The 26,307-nt window shown below is 45.6% G+C and overlaps 1 protein-coding gene across 2 annotated transcripts in view; it reads left to right on the forward strand.

The window, feature by feature from the left end:
* RCAN3 (regulator of calcineurin 3) overlaps positions 1-26,307 on the forward strand; it is a 41,251-nt gene that overhangs the window by 11,319 nt on the left and 3,625 nt on the right. The window contains exons 1-2 of one of the 2 annotated variants that reach the window (XM_083173618.1): positions 7,743-7,895; positions 13,801-13,972. In XM_083173618.1, the coding sequence (XP_083029744.1) occupies positions 7,866-7,895; positions 13,801-13,972 (202 nt within the window). In that variant the 5' untranslated portion in view covers positions 7,743-7,865. Of the gene's footprint in view, positions 1-7,742; positions 7,896-13,800; positions 13,973-26,307 lie in introns of those variants that run through there. The other variant, XM_083173617.1, reaches the window with a different exon arrangement.

Here is a 26,307-nt window from a genome sequence, read left to right on the forward strand (position 1 = left end):
TCCATAAAGGTGATAAATCAAAATCAGCTGGTACAATGCCATCCACCTTCACTCGGTATTCCTGGTCTTCTTACACTCTCATTGGCCAAGACCCATAGTGTACATGAAAAGAGGAAGAGACTGATTAGCAATAGCGAAATACTGTTTATTCTTGCAAATAGGTGGTAAAATAGAAATAAATAAAAACTGAACATACATTAAAAAAAATCCACCGGGATTGCAAATCTGCAGCACTGTCCTGGTATAGGAATGGCCTTTGAGATGGTTTTTCATTTAATTTTTTTATTTTATATATTTAACCTCTACCTCCCCAGTTATCATGTATTTATGCTCTTGTGAAGATACCTGCAAAATGTATCTTCGTTATAACCCTTTAAGCCTTAGAACTCACTTTAATAAGAACATGTAGGTATTGGTGGTTTGAACATTCTGGGCATATAAACTAGATTGGTGGTATGACCTTTTGGGTGTATGGCCTAAATAGAAATTGGTGGTTTGTCCATCCAGGCATATGGCCTGATTAGGTATTGGTGGTTTGACCTTCTGGGACTATGGCCTAGATAGTTATTGGTGGTTTAGTTTTACGGGTGTGGCCTGAATAGGTGTTTGTGGTTTGACCTTCTGGGTATATGACCTAGATCAGGGGTCAAGGAACTTTTTTACCTTTTACCCCAAAATATATTTAGATACGGCAACATTACCCCCTTGATTTGAAAGGAACAAAATCATATAATTGTAATAAACACTGTACCCCCAGAAATTGATGATATATCCTTCTAGTACGGTACACAGCCGGGCAGCCATTGATGATGATGATGATGATTACCATGTATGGCTGTGTGTGGTAGAAAATTTCTACCACACACAGCCATACATGGTAATCATCATTATCCTCATCAATGGCTGCCAGGCTGTGTGTGGTATAACCATTGATAATGTGACGTCCAGGCAACTATTAGTGTCAGTATTTCATATGATTTAGTGACAGTCTGTGCATTTTTTTCCCCTAGACTAGAGATGGGTATACCTTGATAGGAGCTTATAACCAGGCAAAGAACTCAGCACCACAGCGGCAGTACAGACTGTGTGCTGCCGGGATGGTGCAGCAACTAGTCAACTACTGAAGAAGCCGGTGGACTTAGAGTGAGGGTCCGTGGCAACACGCATGGAAGCGTGATATACACAAGGGCCTGATGCACTGCATTGCGTCAGGTTCTTGTACACTACAGTACTGTAACACACACAAACATCCGGACATGCATATAGTATCTATATATAAATTATATGCAATCAAATTAAATTCCTGGGGGTAATGGATGGTCACACCAGTGAAACACAGCCATGCATGCATATAGATTCATATGCATGCCGAGCTGTGTCTCGGCAGCGCAATCGTCCATTACCCTCAGGAATTTCATTTTTACCCCATTTGGGGTAATTTATCCCTGACCACTGGCCTAGGTACCTATTGATGGTTTCACCTTTCGGGTGTATGGCCTGAATAGGAATTATTGGTTTGTCCATCCAGGCATACGGCCTGGATAGATATTGGTGGTTTAAACATTCATACATTCATTTAGGGCTGCTATTCGGTGGGGTGATGTCGCAGGGACTCGGTAAGCTGCAAGCTTCATAGCTTACTGAGTCAATCAGAATGACCCCCTTGATCTGCGTACACTTGATTTCTCTCCAAGTCTTAAGCTGGGCACACATATATACAATCCCTGTTTCTTGCAACCGTTTGGCCGACCGTACTCCCGTCGGACCTTCCACAAACAACAGCCGATCACGCGCGTACACACCTGTACAATTTTACTTGCGACGTCCGATGTACTCCCGTCCAAACAGTCGCAATAAAAAGATTGTACCACCATACACACTGTCTCGATTTGGGCTATTGACACGTCATATGTGAGCAAAATTATCATAATGGGCTGGGTTAGGGCATAATTATAGAAAAAGTACGTGAAAGTAGCAAACCTGGACACCACTGGCACGCACCTATTCTATATTAGTGGTATGCCCGGAAATTTCCCGGGACAGCCCGCATAGCACCCAAGGGGTTATGCATAGGTATTGACTGCGTTGATAGGCACTCACTATATCCTTCTGTACTAAAACTGGCCATACATTAGAACGATTTGGAATCTTTAAGATTTCAGACACCATTTCGCTTGAACTCCTCGGCAGCTTCCCAGACACACGATAGATCTTATGTATTTCACATAAAGGGCCCCTTACACTTGTGAGATTTTGTGAGATTTGATCCAATTTGAGTCAATTTATCTGAGGAGATCTGATGTGCCGTCTGACAAAATCTTATGTGCCTGATGTGTAGGACACAATCCACAATCCTGTGCCATTGGGTATAACCAAGAGATTGAACCTCCTGCACATAGGATAAATCTCGAGTCAATCAGGTTCAATTTGTTGAGACAATAAGTTGACAAGTGTAAGGGGGCCTTAAGATCTACCGTAAGATCTGCAACTCCCAGCATACTGGTACGCACAGCAGGTAAGATCATAGGATCCATCTCATGACCCATGGGCTCATCATGCAGAGGATCGTAAACGTACCAAAACACCTCACAATGTGCACAAAACACACACGCAATGCATTGCACGAGCCGTCACAATTGTGCATTTCCCCCTGAAATCCTTCGGATGTATGGCCAGCATAAGCGCTGGTCCTATAAAAAAAATTATGTACAGCATTAAGAGCTCTAGTGTTCTATTTGGTAAAGAAACTTGTGGGACTACTACACAAAGTATAAATAAATGAAAACAATGGAAGCTGGCTGGCGCAGATGTACTGTAATCCTTTTTTATAATACAAGAAAATAAATGTAAAATTATAAACAGGCATTTATTTAGTGCAATATGACAACAGTATAGAATGATGTATCACTGTAATTGTTTGTGTGTAATTGTAGAATATTGCCACGAAGTACCACTGCCTGTACATGTACAGGTGGTTAACCACAAAATGAACACACACGAGTGTCAGTAAGTATATGCAAGGAAAGGCTTCCCCACAGGAAGTGACTGTTTTCGCTCCAGGTGAGTATATTGCAATCAATTGATATGCAGTTGCTCTCCTATATTTCCTTGCACTTCAAAGTTATGCATGGCTGTCCCAAATTTGGGTGTGATTGATGTCCTGCTGATGCAGTAATATCTTCACAGTTCTTCACAACCGCCATTGCTTTAGACATTGACTCTCAAACTGCAGTAAATTTATCTGTCTGCTGCAAATCACGCCCAACAAAAGTCATCAATGACCTCTTGCCAATTTTATTAGTTATAACTTTGCTGAAACATGTTTGTCCAGCATGTTCTACCTTACCCTAAGCATGCTGGAATGTCACTCACATGCCTCATATTTGTAGAAGCATTGCTTCATTATATTTTTTGAAAGCTAGGATTACTGTAGGCAAATATTTAGGTGTCTCGTTTTCTCTTTGCTGAAGAGTGGTAATTAAAGTTGTAATTAAAGTTGTTGCCTGTTTGAAATGATCTCTCCCTCTGCAGTACATATTGCATGCTGTTCTGCAACTTTCTCCAAACCCATTTCTGAGATTGGGGCTTGGATTTGCCTGATGATATACAGATGCATCCTAATATGCCATCATAGCACAAGATGCCTGGCATGAGTGAGCCACCACATCCGTGCAACTCTGCCTAACATCGTGCGTCTTTTAAATTTTTTTATCTTCTTTTTTTTTTTGCTGAAAATGCATTGTCGTCTCAAAATGACTTAAATACACGAGACTGCTGATGTAAGTCTGTATACAGAGCAGATCAGATCTTGCATTCGAAAATATCTGCGCTGCTACATTGTAGCACTTCATGTACAACATTTAGAGGGAAACATTTTCTAAGATGGTTGTTTTATTGAAGATGGGACGTTGTTATGGGAAACCAATCAGATTCTATCTATTATTTTCTAGAACAGGCATAGACAACCTGTGGCTCTCCAGATGTTGTGAAACTACAAGTCCCAGCATGCCATGCCAAAGTTTTAGCACTCCCTACTAGCAAAACTGTGGCAAGGTATGCTGGGACTTGTAGTCTCACAACAGCTGGAGAGTCACAGGTTGCCTACCAGGGTGCTAAATAAATAAAAACTAGAATCCAATTGTCATGTGTATCGGATTGCTCTGCAGTACAATTTTTGATGCATTTTGGAAAAAAGACTCACGATGATAGAATGTCATGTGAAATGGTGTAAAGCAGGGCTATTTGGCATGACTGCAGAAAAAAAGAGGTCAGATCTGTGTATACATTCATTGGCCACTGTATTATACCCCTTTCCCACTGCAGGCTTTACACGTGTAAATGCTGTTTTTTTAGCCTTTTTAAACGGCTAGAGCTGCAGTGGGAAAGCTCCAGGTTGCTTTACACGGGTAACAAATACCGGTTTTTGTTACCCGTGTAAAAAGCAGTGTTTTTAACGTGTAGGAGCCGTTTTTTCGGCAGTGGGAAAGGGGTAGCCCTTTACCCGTTAAAAAAAAAAGGGCATGGGGTCCCCCCCCACTGCCGTAACCAGCACCAGGCTGAAGGAGCCGGGGCTGGTATTAAAAAAATCAGGAAACCCGACAAATAGGGGTTCCCTGATTTTTTACAACCAGCCCCAGGCTCCAGGTCCGGGGCTGGTTCCCAAAATACGGGGGACAAAATGACTAGGGGTCCCCCGTATTTTAAGAACCAGCCCCAGGCACAACCAGCCAGCAGGGTAATGCCACAGCCGGGGGACACTTATTATATAAGTTCCCGCGGCCAAAGCATTAACCCTACCGACCAGTCAGCCTGGCCAGGGGCCCTGGGGGAGTGGGGACCCCCCCAATAAAGGGGTCCCCCCCCCTCCAGGACTTACCTGACCAGGCTGAAGCCTGGTGCTGTCCTCGATGCCCCTGGGCGGTGGGCATCGAGCTGATGGTATGGTGTAAAAAATAGAATAAAAACCATTGTCTTTTACTGGTGAACTATGAGTCCCAGCAAGCCTCCCCCGCAAGCTGGGACTTGGAGAACCACAAGTCCCAGCCTGCGGGGCATTAAAGGGCCCGCTGGGTCTTGTAGTTCCACAGTAAAAGAAAGAGATAAATAAACACACTGACACACGTGAAAAATAAAAGTTTAATACATACATAACACATACATACTGATACTTACCTATCTTGAGCCCGTAGGTAGCCCTGGTCCTGATGTCCTGGTCCGTGTTGGCGTCTGTATCCATGTCGGCATCCCTGTCGGCGTCGGCGGTCCGGAGTCCGAAGAAATCCATTTGGGAAGCTGTGGAAGGAAACCATACTCACCTGTCCCAGCGCGACGTAGTCCAGGTAAGGTCTTTGCAAAAAAAACAAACCGAACACCCGAACCAAGCGGACACGGAGACGCACAGTGTTTGTTTACATCATGCGGCTCCGCCTCCCGAATGCCGCTATTGGCCGCCTTGCGGCCTAGCGGCCAATCAGGAGCCGCTAGGCCGCAAGGCGGCCAATAGCGACATTCGGGAGGCGGAGCCGCACGATGTAAACACCGTGCGGCTCTCAGCTGTCCGCTTGGTTCGGGTGTCGGTTTGTTTTTTTTGCAAAGACCTTACCTGGACTACGTCGCGCTGGGACAGGTGAGTATGGTTTCCTTCCACAGCTCCACATGGATTTCTTCGGACTCCGGACCGCCGACGCCGTCGCCGACAGGGATGCTGACATGGATACAGACGCCGACACGGACCAGGACATCAGGACCAGGGCTACCTACGGGCTCAAGATAGGTAAGTATCAGTATGTATGTGTTATGTATGTATTAAACTTTTATTTTTCACGTGTGTCAGTGTGTTTATTTAACTCTTTCTTTTACTGTGGAACTACAAGACCCAGCGGGCCCTTTAATGCCCCGCAGGCTGGGACTTGTGGTTCTCCAAGTCCCAGCTTGCGGGGGAGGCTTGCTGGGACTCATAGTTCACCAGTAAAAGACAATGGTTTTTATTCTATTTTTTACACCATACCATCAGCTCGATGCCCACCGCCCAGGGGCATCGAGGACAGCACCAGGCTTCAGCCTGGTCAGGTAAGTCCTGGAGGGGGGGACCCCTTTATTGGGGGGGTCCCCACTCCCCCAGGGCCCCTGGCCAGGCTGACTGGTCGGTAGGGTTAATGCTTTGGCCGCGGGAACTTATATAATAAGTGTCCCCCGGCTGTGGCATTACCCTGCTGGCTGGTTGTGCCTGGGGCTGGTTCTTAAAATACGGGGGACCACTAGTCATTTTGTGCCCCGTATTTTGGGAACCAGCCCCGGACCTGGAGCCTGGGGCTGGTTGTAAAAAATCAGGGAACCCCTATTTGTCGGGTTTCCTGATTTTTTATTACCAGCCCCGGCTCTTTCAGCCTGGTGCTGGTTACGGCAGTGGGGGGGACCCCACGCCGTTTTTTTTTTTTTTAAATTCTCCCCCCCCCCTATCTTTACACTGCTTAAACAGGTTTTTAAACGGGTAAGTGTGAATGTGACAAAAACAGCTTTTAAACGGTAATTTACCGTTTAAAAGCTGCAGTGGGAAAGAGTCTTTATGGCTCTTACCCGTTTAAAGACCCGTTTAAAAAAAACGGGTCATTACCCGTGTAGGCAGTGGGAAAGCAGCATTAGTTTCACCTTTACTAGTACTGCGTATGATCCTCCCTTTTGTACACAGAAAATCTTGTGTTCTTTATGACTTGGATTCAGCAAGATGCTGGAAACATTCTCAAGTGATTCTACAGCATGGTAACATAACAAGATCACTTAGTTCAGGGGTGGGCAATAAGCGGCCCTCCAGCTGTTGATGAACTACACATCAAGGACCCTGCATGCCTTTACTATTTGGCCATGCTAAAACTGATGCAAGGCATGATGGGATGTGTAGTTCATCAACAGCTGAGGGGCTGCTTATTGCCCGGGATACGGTCATTTGGTCTACAGCATGTTGCACTACAAGCATTGGGTCGACACCGTTAGGTCGACATGGGTTTAGGTCGGCAGGCCATTAGGTCGACACAAGCATAACTGTTGACATAGGGTTTTTCACTGTTTTCTGAGCCGACATGTGCCGACAGGCGGTTTTCCATGCCCTACCATCCACTAGGGCAGGGCTGGGCAACACCGGCCCTCCAGATGTTGATGAACTACACATCCCAGCATGCCTGGCATCAGTTTCAGCATGGCCACATAGCAAAACTAATGCAATGCATCCTGGGATGTGTAGTTCACTAACATCTGGAGGGCCGGCGTTGCCCAGCCGTGCACTAGGGCATGTTGGGAGGATAAAGTAGTGTGCAGCGAGGCACCGTGCCCAAAGCATGGCGAGCGATGTGAGGGGATGCGGTGCACTGGAAACTGTGTCCATTTCAACTGTGTCGACATTCCGGTAAAAGACCTGAAAAACCCCATGTCTACCTAGACACTGTCGACCTAATGCTTGTGTCAACCTTGTCCCATGTCGACCTTATGCTTGTCGACCAACATGCTGTAGACCAAACGATCCCAACCCTATTGCCCACCCCTGACTTGATGCAGTTCTGTCAGATGGACATCCATGCTGCGACTCTCCTGTTCCACCACCAGATGGCGCTCTAATAGATTAAGGTCCTGTAACTGGAGGCCTTTGGGGTACACTGAACTTTTTAGAACAAGCTTGAGCTGATGTGTGCTTTGTGACATGATGCCATTATCCTGCTGGTAGTATCCATTCAAAAATGGTTAAATATTCTCTGTATATTGCTACATAATATACAGAGTGCTACATAATATGCTTGTGCTATATAAATTAAAGTTACTAAGAAAAATATTTAGTCACTAAGTGTTTCCTTTTACAGCTTCACTGCACTGAAGTCATGGGTTTGATACCAAACAGAACCCTATTGGTGTGTACTTTGTATGTTCTCTCCATGTTCCCCAAAGTTAGCATGTGTTAATTGACTACTTGAATTGAATTGCACCCTGTGTGTCGATGTGGTGGGGAATGTAAGTTGTAAGTTCCACTATGACAGAGACTGATGTGAATGAACATCCTCTAAAAAAGCACTGCAGAATGTGTGCACCGTATAAATTCCTTTATTCCATTTATTTATTCATTGTTTAGTCATAATCTAATGGTTACTTCTAGAAGAAAAAATAATGTATATTAGCTACAACAGTACTGGGTTGTAGCATTTAAATTGTGCTAATTTGGTATTAATGGGGCCTAATGTGTGCCAGGAAAACATTTATTTTTTTATTACACCATCAGACTGAACCTTTGAATCGAAGCCGGATAGATCTATGAAATAACGGGGTGGATGTATTAAGCCTGCACCAGCCAATCAGCTGTTAACTGTCATTTTTCAAATACAGCTGATTGGCTGGTGCATTATCACTTCACCGGCATACTACATCTGCTCCTATGTTACTTATGGTAAACCCTAGCAGCAGCAGTAATATAACTCTTTCAAACCATGCAACATGTTTCCAATACAGTAATTATGAGTGAGAATTGGTATAGTAGTGGATATCTTTAACCATACATCAGTAAGATAATAGTGTTCACTCTAAGCTGTTTTAGCAGCACCATCCTGCCCGATTTAGAAGGGCAAAATGCTCCCTGCCCATTTAGCGGCGCCCTACTAAACCATCCGAGCCCGTCCGCAGCGCTCGGGGAAGACCAACATCTACGCAGGGCCCACCCACATTAGTGACGTTGGTGGGCAGGCCCACCCAAATTAGTGGCATCGGCGGGCCCGGCCCACCGCATTCAAAGTGCCCCCTTTTCCTGGTGCACTGCCTTCGTGTAACCCTGGAGGGATCACTAGATAATATATTTGGCTAGCTCAGTAATTATCCCACTTGCTTCCGTAGTACAGAAACATTTACAAATCATGACCTGTTGGGAAAACGTAAGGGTTGATGCTGAGAACCACTGATAGAGTAGTTAGTCTTTGCGGCAACCAATATACTATACTGTATGCTTGTGGTGTGTACGCACTCCTTACAGTATATTTACTTTGGCTATCTGTGGGTGGTCTCATTTCCTCCCACAATTTAAAACCCTACTTTAATGCTAGGCTTATATATTTTTTTCTTTTTAGTGTCTGTAGAATGGAATTGTAGTAGCTTTATTCACGTCAGTCCCTGCTGTTGTGAATTTTGCAGCTTTATAAAATAGTCTTTTAAATCTACTGTATAGATCTCCAAACATTGGCCCTCATTCTGGTCGGTATGCTACATTGTGAATTTGCAACAGCATCCGATGTTAAGATCTGCACATGCACATAGGCGAATATGCGCAGGTCATCTCTGCAGGCGCCCTCAGAGACTTGCATAGTCTCCAAGGTGCTCACAGCAGGGGGCATTTGCATGCGAACATCCAGCACAGAGCCGGCCTAAGGCATAGGCCAACTAGGCAATTGCCTAGGGCATTTGAAATGCCTAGGGGCATCAGCAGCTTCTGCTGATTAAAATGATATGCAGCATGCCTATTTTGTGTGTGTGACTGAGGCTGTTAGCGGCTGTGCGAGTCCTGTCTGTGGGTGGGTTGTGCAATAGTGTTCGGCATATGTGTAAGGGGCATTTTGTGTGTCATGTATAAATGTGTATGAAGGGCATTAATAAAGGTTGGCATAATGTGTAAGGGGCATTATGGTTATAAGGACATTAATAAGGTGTGTCATGTGTAAGGGGCATTACTGTGTGGTATTATCAGGGGTGCCGAGAAAAAGGGGTAGGGGGTACAAATTACCCAGGCCAAAGTCTGATGGAAGGGCCCAAATGGGTGCCCCGGGCCCCGTCCCCTTAAGTGACAGCAGCAGCTGCAGCTCTTCTCCTCTGCCCAGCACACCCTGCTTTATGCTGGGTTGCAGTGTGGCCATGGAGGTGCTTAAAATACAATATTTTCTCAGGATTTTTTTCTAATGGTATAAGTGAATAATATGAGGAGTAATGTACATAAGGTAAAGTGGTACTACTGTGTGATGTAACGTGAATAAGGGACACCATCGCATGATATAATGTGAATAAAGTTGCACTACTGTGTGGCATAATTTGATTTGGGGGTACTATTGTATGGCCATGCCCCTTCCCAGCAAGAACACACCCCTGTTTGGGCTCCGCACCGAATGGGTGCGCTGTTTCTATTTAAAATATTGCGGGTAGGAGCACCAAAATGATGACTGCTATGATGAGGGTTGATGATGCTGGGAAAGGGGAGCAGGGTCAGAGACGGAACTAGTGGCGGTGCAAGGGGGCAACAGTCAAAATCTTGCCTAGGGTGTAATTTAGGCTAGGGCCGGCTCTGATCCAGCATTTCATGGGCGTACCCACAAAAATGCTGGGTGCGCTCATGTGAACGGCGGCAGCTTCCTGCCTTCCGGGGGCCGCCAGCTGATGTCACCCGATGTCAGCTGCCCGCCCTGTTCTCGGAGCAGGGCACCGCTAATCTAAATCACAATAGAGTGACTTTGAATAGCAAGCGCTTTAGAAATCATTCAATAGTCGACGACCATCGAATGATTTGGGCACCCATGCAAGGCTTCGAATGGATGTTTATGCAACATCCATTTGCAGTCCTTCGGGGACATTTAGCGGCCAGAGGGGCGGACATTTGCATGTACGGCGAGCGCGTAAGTTGAGGGCCATTCAACCGGAATGAGGGCCATTGTTTCATCTATAAAGTTCTTTTGCTATTGACTCTGAAGAGAAGTATTATCTGGATTTATGGCAAAAGAAAGGGTTTGGGTTTGAGAAGCAGATATTCTGAGCAGAGTTCTTGGTCCAAAAATTCTAAAGGTCTATATACACTGGGCGGGATACAGTCATTGGGTCACCAGCAATGTCGACCTAATGACCCTCTCAACCCAATGACCCTGTCGACCTAACCCATGTTGACCTAGACTCTTGATGGCTAACCTTGACACTCAAGCTGTTGCTGAACTACACATCCCAGCATGCTCTGCATCAGATTTAGCATGGCCAAATAGCAAAACTGAAGCAGAGCATGCTGGGATGTGTAGTTCAGCAACAGTTGTAGTGTCAAGGTCAGCCATCCAGGACCTTCCTGCATGTGGACCTTCCTGCATGTGGACCTAATGGTGTCGACCTAATGACTGTCTAACAACTTGCTGGTGACCAACTGATCCACACCCCACTGGGCGATAATGCCCAGCATGTATGGACAGTGATGATCGCTGTCATCACTGGGGGAAAGCTGCTCAGTGCATACACACTGAGCAGCTTTGCCCCCTGCCCGGTGCTGTCAGCAGGGGGTGGACGGCTTTGCATAGCACAGCTCTATGCAAAGCCATCCACAAAGTCGCTCATCTGCTGGTAGGGTGGCCAATCTCGGGATCGGCGGGATCCCGGGATTTGGCCCTAAAAAGTCCGGGATTTCAATCCCGGGATTGGAGTATCCAATCCCGGGATTTCGGTATTAGACTGCGCATGCGCAGTCTAATACCGGGCAGCGTCTGAACACTCGCTCAGACGCTGCCCGACTGTTCCAGACCCTGCGTGCGGCCTGCGCAGCGTGACGGTCACGCTGTGCAGGCCACGCACACCGCCCACAGCCCCACACTGCTGTCAGTGTCACTCCTCCTGGCCGCCCACCCCCACCTCTTCTCCTGCGCCGGCCAGCCCGGCCATTCACCGACGCCGGCCCGCCCGCGCCTTCCTCCCGGCTGCAGTGCTGATATGAGGAGGTGCACGAGCCCGACGGCACCGTGCACCTCAGAACCCACACCACTCCCGGCCGCCCGCCTGCCAATGTAAGTAAATCTGCGGGTCGGCCGGTGTGGGGGTGGGTATCGGGCACATGCCAGCAAACTAAGGATGCCAATCCCGGGAATCCCGGGATTGAGCATTTTTCAATCCCGGGATTGAAAAAATGCCCCGGGATTGGCATCCCTATCTGCTGGTAATAGAAGCAGATGAATGGCATTCTCGATGATAATGTGGGAGCGCTTATCACCGCTCATTGCCAGGCCGTACACACTGGGCGGCTTTGACCTGAAAGCCGCTCAAAACAGCAAGTTTTAGGCGGCTTTCAGCTCAAAATCGCCCAGTGTGTATGGGCCTTAACAGTATGCAGTGCAATAATTAAGGGATAATTGTAGATAAAATTACCTTCACTGTGGAATAACCATTTCTTTCCTATGCAGGCATTTATCTGGGTTTATTTTTTGTTTTCTTACAATATGTTCATACTTTTTTTCTTTATAAAGTACCATTTATATAAAGTGTACTTTCATCCAGAGGCGTAATTTCATCCTAGTCGCCCATAGGTAAGTTGAATTTTGGTTCCCCCCTCCACTCAAATAAAAATTGTGACACAACACACGGTGGGTCTGGATCAGATTTACATTCTGCGGCAGGTACACTTCTGCTTGCTGCAGCGCAGGCGGAGTGGTACCCAGCAAGAGCCATCATGTCTCCTATACATGGTTAGTGTTCCTTCTCGGATCTTCGGCGGGCAGGGCGTGCTGTGAAGAGGGCGGACCGCGCCCGCTGACGTCACTATTTTGGGCAGTCCTGGGCCGCGGACATCACACAAGGGGCGTTCCCGGGCATCAATGCCGCACCGTGATAAAAAAGGGGCGGGCCCGGCCACCGCTGTCATAGAAGGGGGCGGGCCCGGCCGCCCTGAAGGCTTTGCACTGCCAGGGAAGCGCCGGGCATCGCTATCTACAGCGTCGCCGGGCTTCCCCAGTGTCACCTGCAGGGAGGAAGGCAGGCTGTTCTAGCGGGGCGCTTCCAGAGAGGCAGGGTGCCCTTTAAGAATTGGGCAGGGCGCAGCACCCTGCTAAAACAGCCTAGCGGGAACACGAATGCTAGCAGGGATCCTGAGACTAAGCCGACATCGGGCACGGTGCCTCGCTACGCTCTGCACACTGTTATTCTCCTACCACGCCCTAGTGGATGGTAGGGCATGAAATACCATCTGTCTGCACTTTTGGCTCAAAAAAAACCATGTCGAACTGATGACCCTGTCGACCTTACCAATGTCGACCTTAAGTCATGTCGACCTAAATGCATGTCGACCATCATGCTGGTGACCCAATGACCATATCCCGCCCGGAGGGAGGCAACTCTATTGTCTTTGGGAGTTGCACCCTTGTTGTCATCTTCCAAAATGAGTTTACGTGCCTTTTCCTTGGTTAAGATCAAGGCTTCAACTGATTCTGATGAGTGTGTTTACTTGTTAAAATCTACAAAAAAAAATATGGCACCAGACCTCTGTTACTGAATGTGGTTCTCTTCAGACTGCAGCTACATGCCCCTGAGATGCTGGAAAGGACCGGAATGACTAACCTAACCCAACTATTTAGAATTGTAGCCACATTTGACTAGTCATGTAGATCTGTAAGGCAGAATCAAAAGTACAATTAGCTCTAGAATTTTTTTTACCTGTGGGGACCAATGTCATTATTTTTTATATGGGGGGCTAATAGGTTGTTTTTTCCCCCTGTGGGGGCCAATGTGTTTTGCCCTGTGGGGATCTCATGGTGTGTCTTGGTAATTTTAAAATCCTATTTAGTGTGCTGCAAGTTAACAAGGTTGAAAATAACTGCTATAGCTGAAGATTATTTGTGAAAATATATTTTGGTGAAGAAGAGAATATCCAATGGACAATTGAAGCTTCAATTAAAAGTGAAGATGCTTTATGGTTTTTATATTTAAAGTGCACTGTGATGTGTTGATTTATGAAATACTGACTTGCCTGAGAGATGCTATGATAATGATGAAGTACCGGTAGTTTTTTTCTTTTTTTTTTCTCTTGAATAACTCAAATAATTTTTCCAGGTTCAAATGTCTAATGAGGAAGGAGAAAAATCCTTTCTGTTGCCTCCAAAGCCTACAAAGCAGTTCCTGATCTCTCCTCCAGCATCTCCACCTGTAGGATGGAAACAAAGTGGAGACCCAACACCAGGTCTCAACTATGATCTGCTGTGTGCTGTTTCGAAACTTGGCCCAGGTACATTGTTTGTAATAATTGGATAGGATCTTCTTAAATAGACATACTGTAGAATACACCTCATACTACTAAAATAAATATTTCCATATTTTATAGACCTAGTTCAACCTAGCCTCAGAATGCAATCTTAATAATTGTATTTGTTTTGCAATAGAAATGAATGCAATACTAGTTCTATAATATAGCTATTGTTTTCCTCTTTGATAATATTCTGCTCCTTTTGTCCTTCAAAGATATACTCTGGGCCAGACTGGCCCACATGTACTGGTGGTGTGTACGCAATACTGCATGCTCTGTGTGCCAACATTTGGGTTGTCTCGTCTGCTGCACTGCTTGGTTGACCCAGCAGCCAAAAGCATACATCTGAATTTGGCTGCATGTTGTCGGCAACAGTTGCATGCTATATCGCTCATAAAATTGGGCAGTGTAATCTAGCAAAGTAGTTTTGTTGCATACAGTTTTATCTGAATAAATTACACATTTTGAAAGCATTTTCGGCACCGATCTGGTATGCCCAGAGGAGCTGTTTGGCGTGACTAAACCCATAGTGTATGTCATTTATGTTTGCATCTGTACAAATACATTATATCAATAAGATAAGTGTACTTAGAACATATCTTTTAACAAATTTTGCCATACATAAATTGACCTACGTTCTTTATTCCCAATCTCATTTTCCTCTGTGAGTTCTGATTCTATCGTTCACCTCTGTATCTTCTTAGCAGCCCCATTCATCGCTTGCAAGAAAATTCATAAATGTCCGCATTGAGTAGATAAATCCAGACAACGCTAAAAGGCCCTTATTCTGATCGCTTCGCTTGGACCCATGTACGAGCCAAAGCGAATGTACCAAACCCCGCCTAGCGAATGGATCGCAGTGCTATATCACCACCCAGAGCTCCTGAGTTATACCTCCACCCCTTGCTATATCCCCATCCAGCGCTCCTGAATTATACCTCCATTTATCACTATATCACCACCTAGCGCTCCGGAATTATACCTCCACCCATTGCTATATCACCACCTAGCACTCCTGAATTATACCTCCACCCATTGCTATATTGCCACCCAGCGCTCCTGAATTATACCTCCACCCTTTGCTATATCACCCCCTAGTGCTCCTGAATTATACCTTCACCCATTGCTATATCACCACCCAGAGCTCCTGAGTTATACTTCCACCCATTGCTATATCACCACCCAGAGCTCCTGAATTATACCTCCACCCCTTGCTATATCCCCACCAAGCACACCTGATTTATACCTCCACCCATCGCTATATCACCACCTAGCGCTCCTGAATTATACCTCCACCTATTGCTCCTAAATTATACCTCCACCCATTGCTATATCGCCACCTAGAGCTCCTGAGTTATACCTCCACCCATCGCTATATCCCAACCGAGCGCTCCTTAATTATACCTCCACCCATTCTTATATCCCCACCCAGTGGTCCTCAATTATACCTCCACCCATTGCTTTATCACCACCCAGAGCTCCTTAATTATACTTCTACGCATCATTATAACTGTTAACTGAACCAAGGAAAACCTCTGATATGTATGTAGATAGGAGTACGATGGGATATAGGACTGATATTTTAAAGAGTAAAAGTATAAATCTGTTTTATTTTACAAATTATAACACAACACATTTGTTGGCAAGCTGCTCAACCAGAGGTGATGGGAGGGGTAATTCTGGTTAGGAAAAAACATTTTGTATCCCAATTGCGGACTGAGTGAGAAATATACACATAATAATCAGATAATACAGAGATCTTGGTTGCATATATCTGCAGTTATAGGGCTAAGCCCCCAGGCCGTACGTCAAGGCGTCTCTGTGTCACTGGGGGCGCACCATGTTGCTAGGACCATTGGCCCACTATCTAGGGTGATTTACAGATGGCGCGTACATGGAGATGCCCACCTGAAGGGGGATGTGCATTCCATGGTATTTGGAGCGCATCCTGGTGAGCATTTTCATGATATCACTCTTATATATGATTGTGCATTTGTTTTTTCTCTTTCGTCCTGTCCGGTGGCACAGCTCACGATGGAATGTAGGAGGGGTCCGCAGGAGCCAGGCACCTATGCTTCAAGTCTTTGGGAGCAGGCTCCTCCCTACTGCATCCCACAATGCTTCAGTTCATTTTAGGTGCCCACCTAAAGGAGTGGGTGCTATGCAGAGCAGCTGCGTTGCAGCTGCACTTTTTTCTTTGGAATTTTTTTTAGACTAGTTAGTTTTTTATTGTTTTATTAATTTACTAGTTAGAGCCAGTTTTGGCCAGTGTGTTACTTCTTTTGAAGTTCACACACACTGAGAGCGCAGCAGAGGCTGACAGAATCGCGTCCTGTCAGCTCTCTGTGTGCAGAGGGAAGCTGTCTGCTCCCTCTGCACAGCGCTTATCCTCTCATCTAAAAGAGGTTTTTCCTGGGATCCGGGGGTGTCCTAACCGGCTCCTTGCAGAAGGGGATCTTGGGGGACGAACCCCCCGCGATGGCGGCCGCCATCTTAGACGGGCTTAAAGACGGAAATCCCGCCAGGGAGTTGAAGTCTTTTATAGGAGTCCGGCGCTGCCGGACAACTCCAAGTGGTCCCATACTGACGGGGAGACACTGGAGGTAAGGAGAGGCACTTGTGGGAGCGGCTAAAAGGGGAGAAAGCGCCAAAAAGGCTACCCTCCCTGCTGAAGCAGAGACTTAGTCTCTTCCTGCTCTGTGCACTGGAGCCTTTTTTCTCTCCATGCTGCGGAGCTGAAACAGGGTGGATTTCTGACACCGAGTGCAGTCTCTCCTGGAAAGCGCTTCCCTCGCTGATCGCTGGCAACAGAAAACAGCACAGATAAGTACACTGATACACTATTCTGTGCTTTGCCTGGCATTTTGCAATGTGTTTTTTTAACATGGCTGAACGGTGCACTTCTGTTGTGTTGGAGGAGGGAGCGTGGGACATGTTGGTTTACTGCAAAATATGTGAAGTTAAATTATCATGTAAACAGGGGGACCAGGGGGAATTGTGCCCTTCATGTGACTCTGTTCCCAATGGGTCACAGGTCCCAAGGTCTGAGCAAGCTGAACCAGCGTGGGCTGCTGCTTTAGGTAGGTCCATGAATGCCTTAACAGAGGCTTTATATTGAGGGCCAATATTTGTAAACCGGTGGTGAACCCCGGATCTGATTTGCTTTATCCAGCCTGATTTTTTATCAAATTTATGGCGATTGCCCTCAATATTCACTGATTCTACTCCCTTGGACCATTTATGCATGATTTGATTTGCTTTGTCCACCGTTGATTTTTAATCAGATTTATGGCGATTGCCTTCAATATTTACTGATTCCACCTTTTTGGGACCTTTTATGAATGATTACAGCACAAAATAAGCCTGTTTCTAATTGATGATTTACACATAATTGTACTCTGTTACAAACCACTTTTCTCGCCCCTGATGAAGTCTTTCCGGTGACGAAACACGCTGGTTCGCTATACTGTTTTGAAACCTAAATTTACTGCAAATTATTTATCAATTGAATTAAATATCATTATTGTATTAATTGTTTTGTATTTGATGTTAGCGCACTCTGAAACTCTCTCTTTCCCTGATCTATAAAACCCTTGGATCTCAGCTAACAGGGGATCCCTCAGAGGTGCTGCTATTGTTCTATTGAGCGCGGTTGAGGTCCTTTTTATTGGGGTCTCTGGTATATATGTGAGTGTCTTCATTTATCTTTGTTCTTGACTTGAAAACGGAATAAACCCCGAAACGTTGTCCGCAGCACCTTGTGTCTGTCAACTTCATTTACCAAAGCCGAGTGTGTGCCACTACTGTCTCACTGCTACCCATTCTCTCAGTGCAGCACCCCGGTACTTGATCCCTTCATTGGAGTGCCCTCACCCTGTTGCTTTTATATATATATATATATATATATATATATATATATATTCTCAAGAAGCCAGCACATCCATAATGAAGGTAAAATAATTTTTTTATATAGCAAAAATAGTCATGAAAAACGAATCCAAGTTGGACACACCACAGGCAGAAAAATGTACATAGTCCAGGGTTACAAAGTTACCACAGCCTGAGAGAGAACATGGTGGTCCACTGTACAGTCACTTATGCCAATCAGTGACCGTAAAAAAACCTTTTAAGATAGTGGTGGCGGGGGGCGTGGCTTGGACGAGCTAGGTGTAGGCAGCAACCTCCTGTAGCTCCTGTATTTATCCTGCAAATTACCCTGATCTGCCCCAGCTGGCGGCTCTGGAACCTGGGCTGACTGGAGGGCACCTGTCGGGACATCTGCTGCCCCTGTTGGTGTGCTGCCTGTGCCTGCTGCTCCGATGATAAAAATCTACTGCGGCCTACCAACACTCCCGGACCTCTGCCGCATCTGTAATCGGCTCCCCTGTAAGAAGCACGGCGTCTTGCTCCTGGGCGCTTGACGGACTGGCGGGACTTGCGCCGGTGACCTCCCTGGATTTCCTTGGCAGGGAGAGCGGTAAGCGGTCTTCATTGAGGCTTGCTGCCGCGGCCTCCGCGGGGAGAACCAGTGCCTTCTTGCTGGGCTCGCGGGATCACTATTGCTAGTGCTATATATACCTGGCCCTTTGAGCTAGTCAACTGTGCTCCTGACGACGAAACCTTCATTCCGAAACAGCTGTCGAGCAGCTCTGACTATGCGGCTGTATGCAGTACCACCATGCTTCCTTGCTATTGCCGATTTGTTAAGTATATGCAAGCTTTGAAATTCATTTGACATGGACTGTATCTGCTACGCTTTTTTGAACCTTATAAAAAAATGTGCATTTTTTCAAATGGTTGTGCCTGCCTCTAATTACTACTCATTGAAACTCCTATGTGGCACGGGCACCCGATCAGGGCCGGTGGTAGGGTGTCCGGCGCCCTCCTGCAAACCATACATTTTGCGCCCTTTCACATTGCCATTGCAACAAGCTGCAGCCCGATTGTGGGAGTGTATGCAACATGCGATCCTATGGAGGATCTCGGTTGCATGTACATGTATGCATACATCATCTCAGTGCAGCACATACTTTTTGTACTGTGCGATGCGATGCCTGATTGCAGCGTGTATGGCCACTTTTAGGCACATAACCCAGCCCATTATTTAAAAAGTGTCTAAATTAATATAAAAAAATCTACAATTATTAGAAAATTTGTTATAAACATGTATATTAAAAGACTCACTGTTCTTTTGCTGTTTAACTCTTGTGCAGTCCCTCCTCTTCTATTTGCGTAGGCAGGACGCTGAGGACGCCATTACACCCCTCTCGTGACTGAGGGGAAAAGGAGGGGAGAGAAGGCGGAGATGGAAGAAGAGGGGAGGAGATAGAGGGGGCAGAGTGTTGAGGACTGGCAATGGCACTGGCACAGCACACTGAGAAGAGGGAAGGAAGGGGAGGCGGAGCTGCTGCCTGTTCGTCATTTGATTGACAGCTGACAGGCACAGGGAGCAATGGGTAGGGGGTGTAGCCGGACATGACATGTCATCCAGGCATTCACAGACAGCGCTACATGCCTCAGCGCAAGTGTCCGTGAGGAAGAGGGGGCAGGTCACAGGAGGAGGACCACTGGCGTAACTAAGCCACCGCAGCCCCCGCCGTGGCGGGGAGGCGCAGAGTAACTATGGGCGCCGGGGGGGCTGCGGTGCTATAGTTACCCGCTGCGCTGCTGCCCGGCCGCATCTTTGGTCACTGTCCCGTCACTCGCTCCCGGCGCCGGCTCCTGCTGATAATGAAAAGTGACACTTAGAAAATGGCTGCCCCCGTATTGCAGACAGTTTTGGCAGCCATTTTCTAAGAGTCACTTTTCATTATCAGCAGGAGCCGGCGCCGGGAGCGAGTGACGGGACAGTGACCACAGACAGATGCGGCCGGGCAGCAGCGCAGCGGAGACTGGAGCAGCGGGAGACTGGACGGGACAGTGACCGCAGATGCGGCTCTGTCAGGTATGGAGGCGGGGGCGCCGAAAATTTTTTGGCGGGGGGGCGCAAATTATATAGTTACGCCACTGAGGAGGACAGTGTGTGCGTGGTGCAGGGAGCTGCTCAGCCTCTCCATACTGCCGCCCGCTGTCAGACAGGCACTGCGGGCGGTGTGCAGGAGGCAGTGACAGTGAGGGCTGAGGCAGCTTTAGCAGAGCAGGGAGGGAGACCGCGCCTTTTCAGCATGGCGCCTCCCTGCTTTGCAGGAGCTGCTGAGTGGGTAGCGCCGGCCCTGCACCCGATGATGACATTAAGGTTGTGCTGACAATCCGATTGTCTCTTGTAACCATTATATGTGGTCTGGCACCCTGAAGGACTCTTTTTTTTTTTCTATTTTTTACTTTTGTTTTTTTTTCACATTTTTTTTGCTTTTTCACTTTGGGCTATTTGGCTCTATGGACATTGTCATTTAAGTGGACATTATGGATGCTACATTATCAATTGCCGAAGCCCTATCCGGCGTTAAAAGATTTGACACCAAAGAATTTTATTGAAATTGAGGAAAAGGAAGGTAGAACTTTCTTTACATGGGCTGACTTTGTCACAGTATTACAAGGACAAATTAATTCCGAGAGGCTTCCGGATTCGTAATCAACCCACGGTGGGGAGGTCTAATGCAAACTTTTGCAAGCAATAGTGCCAAATTTTAAATGAATGTTCATTACAATTAATGTTGTTAGTAATAGAACAAGTTAACACTGATCTGCTTTTGCTTGAACAGGAAATTGGCAATTATGATGATACTGCTTTAGATATGTTGAAAAATTATTCCACAGGTGATCTATTGGTGAAATTGGAGGAGGCGGTTAATGCTTTTCATTCAGATTTGTTGCTTTTAAAAAAAAAAGTAAATATAAAACAGTCAAAGATGACTAGAAGGATATGCGTGTTTATGGATGGTTACAGGGGGGAGACTCTAGGAATTCCTGAAGGGATAATACCAAACCTAGGAGGAGACGCTCTGGCAAACATGATAGAAATTTCACTGATATTGATTCGCATACATCTGCCAGTGACTCAGACCAGTATCAGAGACAGGTTTTTGAAAAAGGCAGCATGACACGGTCCAAGTACAAGTTACAAACACCAAACGACCTTGTAGAAGGGGTAGTAGGGGGAGGTGGAAAACAATCAAACCAAAAGAACAAAGGGAAACGGTAGTGTTCAACCTTTCTGATTATGAACCTAATCAGAGTGAATTAGAGATATTAACCAAGGGTCTCACTTTCGTGAGAACTTTCAGACAACAACCTTTTGATTTTGAGGTTGAACTTTACCGTTTCCAAAGATTGTTAAAGCTGAAAGATTATTTCATTAAACACCCCACACCGGCCCGAGATTTAAATCCTTTTAAACCTAAAAGTAACTTTGATCCACCCTGCCTTAATCCCTCTATTGCAGGGGTTCTCAAACTATTTTGCTGTTGGACCCCATCAGGCAATAAAATTAATGACAGGACCCCAGCAAATTACTGCAGAAGGTCATCACATCACATGTATAGTCAGCAGATAGGACATACTGTACATGGCAGCATTGTGGAGGCACAAAGTGATGGGAGGAGTCTACTATACCATAACCCATCACATGTGTGGTCAGCAGACAGCACATACATGGCAGCATTGTGGAGGCACAAAGTGATGGGAGGAGTCTACTATACCATACCCCATCACATCACACATGTAGTCAGCAGACAGCACATAGATGGCAGCATTGTGGAGGCACAAAGTGATGGGAGGAGTCTAATATTACAGACCATTCAACAGACTTTTCAGACTCCTTGAATAACTGACTGAGATAAGAAAAGTCATCAGCCTGATGATCAGCAACATGGAGTCGCGACCCCATGCTGAGAAGGTCGGGACCCACTTTGGGGTCAGGACCCACAGTTTGAGAACCGCTGCTCTATTGACACTTTCTTCCGTCTAGTTAAAAGGGATACTTTATCCTATATGAAAACTCAGAGAATATCTTATTCTAATTTAACGAGGGAACAGAATGAGGCGGTGAATACTCTTAAGGAAAATACCGCTATAACCATCAGGCCAGCGGATAAAGGGGGTGCTGTTGTTGTTCTCAATAGATCTGATTATATTGATGAAATTAAGCGACAACTCTCTGATCAAACCTGCTACAAACCTTTTACTTATGACCCGACATATAATTACAAAAAATAAGTTCATGCTGTAATCAAACTTGGTCTCTGTAACAGTTGGATTGATGAAGCCACAGCATCCTTCCTGACGCAGGTGCACCCCCAGGACCCCTATTATATATGTACTTCCTAAAGTCCACAAAACTTTAGTACGGCCCCCGGGCAGACCGATTGTATCATCTTGTGGCTCGATCTGCCAGCCATTATCTCAATTTATAGATTTTTGGCTTCAGCCCATTGTCCAAAACACTGCCTTTTACTTAAAAGACACTACAGACTTCATTGTTAAATTAAAAAACTTAGGAACTTTACCTAAATCAGCACTGTTGGTGACGCTCGATGTTTCGAGCCTGTACACCAACATTCGACATCATGAGGGTCTTGATGCAGTGAGGAGTCTCGTGTCCGCCAGTCCACATTATGCAGGTCCCAATGTCAATTATTTACTTATGCTTATAGAAATTGTGTTAAACAAAAATTATTTTCTTTTTGAAAACTCATTTTTTTTTGCAAGTACAAGGTACAGCAATGGGGTCAAATATGGCCCCAGCATATGTATGAGAAGCAGAATATAATGAGTAATACACTTTTTTCTAAGTATATTTCTTTTTACGTTAGATTTATTGACGATCTGTTTATGATTTGGACTGGCGGGCCTGAGCTCCTCAGTTTGTTGATCATCTTAACTCATTAGAATCTACGATTAGATTCACAATGACATTTAGTGCTGTCACCATGAATTTCCTTGATGTCTGTATTAATAACAAGGATAGTACACTGTCTACCAATTTGTATAGAAAGTCAACTGATAAGAATACCATTCTTTTTGCCGATAGCTTTCATCCAATGCCCCTTAAAAAGGGCTTACCCCTTTCCCAACTAATGCGAGTGGTTCGAATAACATTGTCACCTAGTGAAGCCAAGGCTACACTCCATGAGATGGGTACACGGTTTAAGTAAAGAGGTTATTCAGTAACTGAAATAGATGAAGCTATAGCTTATTGTGAAGAACTCACACAGGAGCAATTATTGGTACGCTCAGAGATTAAGAGTGATGAGGATAGGATTACATTTGTTTCCACCTATTCCATTGCCTCCAAGAGGATCAAGGGGGTCGTTTTGAGACACTGGCATATTATTCAGACAGATGGGGTGCTGGGACGTTTATGTTATGATAACCCCAGATTCTGTTATAAAAAAAGTAACAATCTCAAAAGTATTATCGCTAAATCTGATTTGACGACTGCCAGAGCCTCAAATTGGCTAACACCAAAAAATGGGTCCTTTTAAATGTGTTAATTGCCAATACTTAATAGTGGGTACTCACTTTAATGATCCACTAACATCTAAGTCATATGAGATAAAGTTGAAATTAAATTGTGATAGCAAATATATAATATATGCAATACTTTGTCCATGTAAAGTTTGTATTGGCAAGACAATTCGCACTGCAAAAGAGAGAATAGGTTTACACCGTTCTTCAATCAAGAAGGCTATGTTTAAAATTGATCCTGACACACCCCTGGTGGCTAGACATTTTGTAAGCCAGGGACACACTCTTAAAGATTTTCATTTTCAACCTATTGATCAGATTCCCCCCTTACGTAGGGGTGGGGATCGGGGTAAACTTTTATTGCAAAAAGAGTGTTATTGGATTAACCAATTATCCTCCATGTCTCCAGGGGGTCTTAATGAGGAATTTTCCCTCAACTGCTTTTTGTAGATAACTCTTGTAAATATTTTCATTATTGTATTCATTGTGTCCACTTTTTGATGTTGTTTATTGTAAACCAGGTATATGAGACACAGCAATTTAGACTAAAACCTGTGATCGCTATATTTTATTTGGAGTGAGCTCAAGATCAAGCGGCCAGCCTTATTAACATGTGTATTATGGGTGCGCTGACGGGTCTGACAGTGCAGCGGCATTTGATACTTAGTGTATTCTATGCCGTCTGACACCAAAGACCGGCGACCAAAGACACGTCTCCATGGTGACGCACACGTAGGTAGGTGTATAACCTATCACGAGTGGAGTTCCAGGTGATGACGTCGCTGGCATGAGTTGTGTTGTGGTTTCCTAGGTGATCACTGCTGTGCCGGAGGAAGCCATGTCACGTAGTGAATCACGTGAGGTCTCTGACGACTCTACACCCTATTAGATTCATTAAGGAAGTGACGTGCAAGTGCTGGCTGAAGCCGTAACGCTCCACCGTACAACACACATGCGATCACAGGTGAGTAATTGTCTTTTATTGCTAGTGCTATATATACCTGGGCCTTTGAGCTAGTCAACTGTGCTCCTGACGACGGAACCTTCATTCCGAAACAGCTGTCGAGCAGCTCTGACTATGCGGCTGTATGTAGTACCACCATGCTTCCTTGCTATTGCCGATTGTTAAGTATATGGAAGCTATGAAATTAATTTGACATGGACTGTATCTGCTACGCTTTTTTGAACCTTATAAAAAATTTTTGCATTTTTTCAAATGGTTGTGCCTGCCTCGAATTACTACTTATTGAAACTCCTATGTGGCACGAGCACCCGATAATGACATTAAGGTTGTGCTGACCATCCGATTGTCATATATATATATATATATATATATATATATAATCTCAAGAAGCCAGCACATCCATAATGAAGGTAAAATTATTTTTTTATATAGCAAAAATAGTCATGAAAAACGAATCCAAGTTGGACACACCACAGGCAGAAAAATGTACATAGTCCAGGGTTACAAAGTTACCACAGCCTGAGAGAGAACATGGTGGTCCACTGTACAGTCACTTATGCCAATCAGTGACCGTAAAAAAACCTTTTAAGATAGTGGTGGCGGGGGGCGTGGCTTGGACGAGCTAGGTGTAGGCAGCAACCTCCTGTAGCTCCTGTATTTATCCTGCAAATTACCCTGATCTGCCCCAGCTGGCGGCTCTGGAACCTGGGCTGACTGGAGGGCACCTGTCGGGACATCTGCTGCCCCTGTTGGTGTGCTGCCTGTGCCTGCTGCTCCGATGATAAAAATCTACTGCGGCCTACCAACACTCCCGAACCTCTGCCGCATCTGTAATCGGCTCCCCTGTAAGAAGCACGGCGTCTTGCTCCTGGGCGGCTTGACGGACTGGCGGGACTTGCGCCGGTGACCTCCCTGGATTTCCTTGGCAGGGAGAGCGGTAAGCGGTCTTCATTGAGGCTTGCTGCCGCGGCCTCCGCGGGGAGAACCAGTGCCTTCTTGCTGGGCTCGCGGGATCGCCGAGCTGTGGCGCTGAGCATAGGCTACATTGTATCCTGCTATTGCCGGTTACTACACGAGTGTCACTACCCTCCTCTTTTGTTTTACCACATTATTATCTGGCACTCCCTGCAGTGGTGAGTGGGGACAGTGACAACCTATTTGGAGCGCTGACGCCATTTCTCCCATTTAGATGCTTGGCTACAGCAACGCTGACAGCGTTTTGCTTCCTGTGATTATACTACAGTACTCTCTCTCAAGCCGTTTTTGTGACACCCCTGAGACGTTTACTTATTTGGATGAGTATGGAATCCTTTTTATCACAGATCCTGCGAGAGATCTATGTCTCCTCTGCTAGATTATGCAGGCAGATGGATGATGTCCGGGGAGGTGTTCCATCTTCTCTATATCCCCTTGGAAGTCGAGATATAGCTGTTGAAGTAGATATCTCCATGCTCACAGCTTCTATGGCCTCTCCTGCTAAAATTCTGCATATTACTATCCTTTCTGATGCTCAGAAGAGTGACCCATCCCCTATCTCTACCTTCAAAAGATGTGCTATAATGGATGTGAAAGATGTGCTTACATCTACTGATCCTGTGGCCTACCCTGACACGGTTCTTCTGAACTCCTCATTGAATTCATATTTCTATGTCGACCTATACCGGTTCATGACTGATTGGTATACCACCCCTGTATACAGTGTTGGGTGACACAGTTTGTCTACAGTCCTATGACATGATATTGGAGATTACGTCTTCCTCCTGGACTTTGTGTTATATGTGCCCAGGATATTGCTCCAGCTGCCAGAACGAGACATATCCTCCTTATAGAAATCTCATTCTGCCTCATAAGGAGACTGAAAATTGGCCAGATTAGCAAATTGACATAATTGGATTGTTGATTCTACACATATATATACTGTACCTTACTAATTTTAATTTTATTGTGT

This window comes from Crinia signifera, chromosome 2 (genome assembly GCF_055691185.1).
Source record: "Crinia signifera chromosome 2, ASM5569118v1, whole genome shotgun sequence".
Lineage (NCBI taxonomy): Eukaryota > Metazoa > Chordata > Amphibia > Anura > Myobatrachidae > Crinia > Crinia signifera.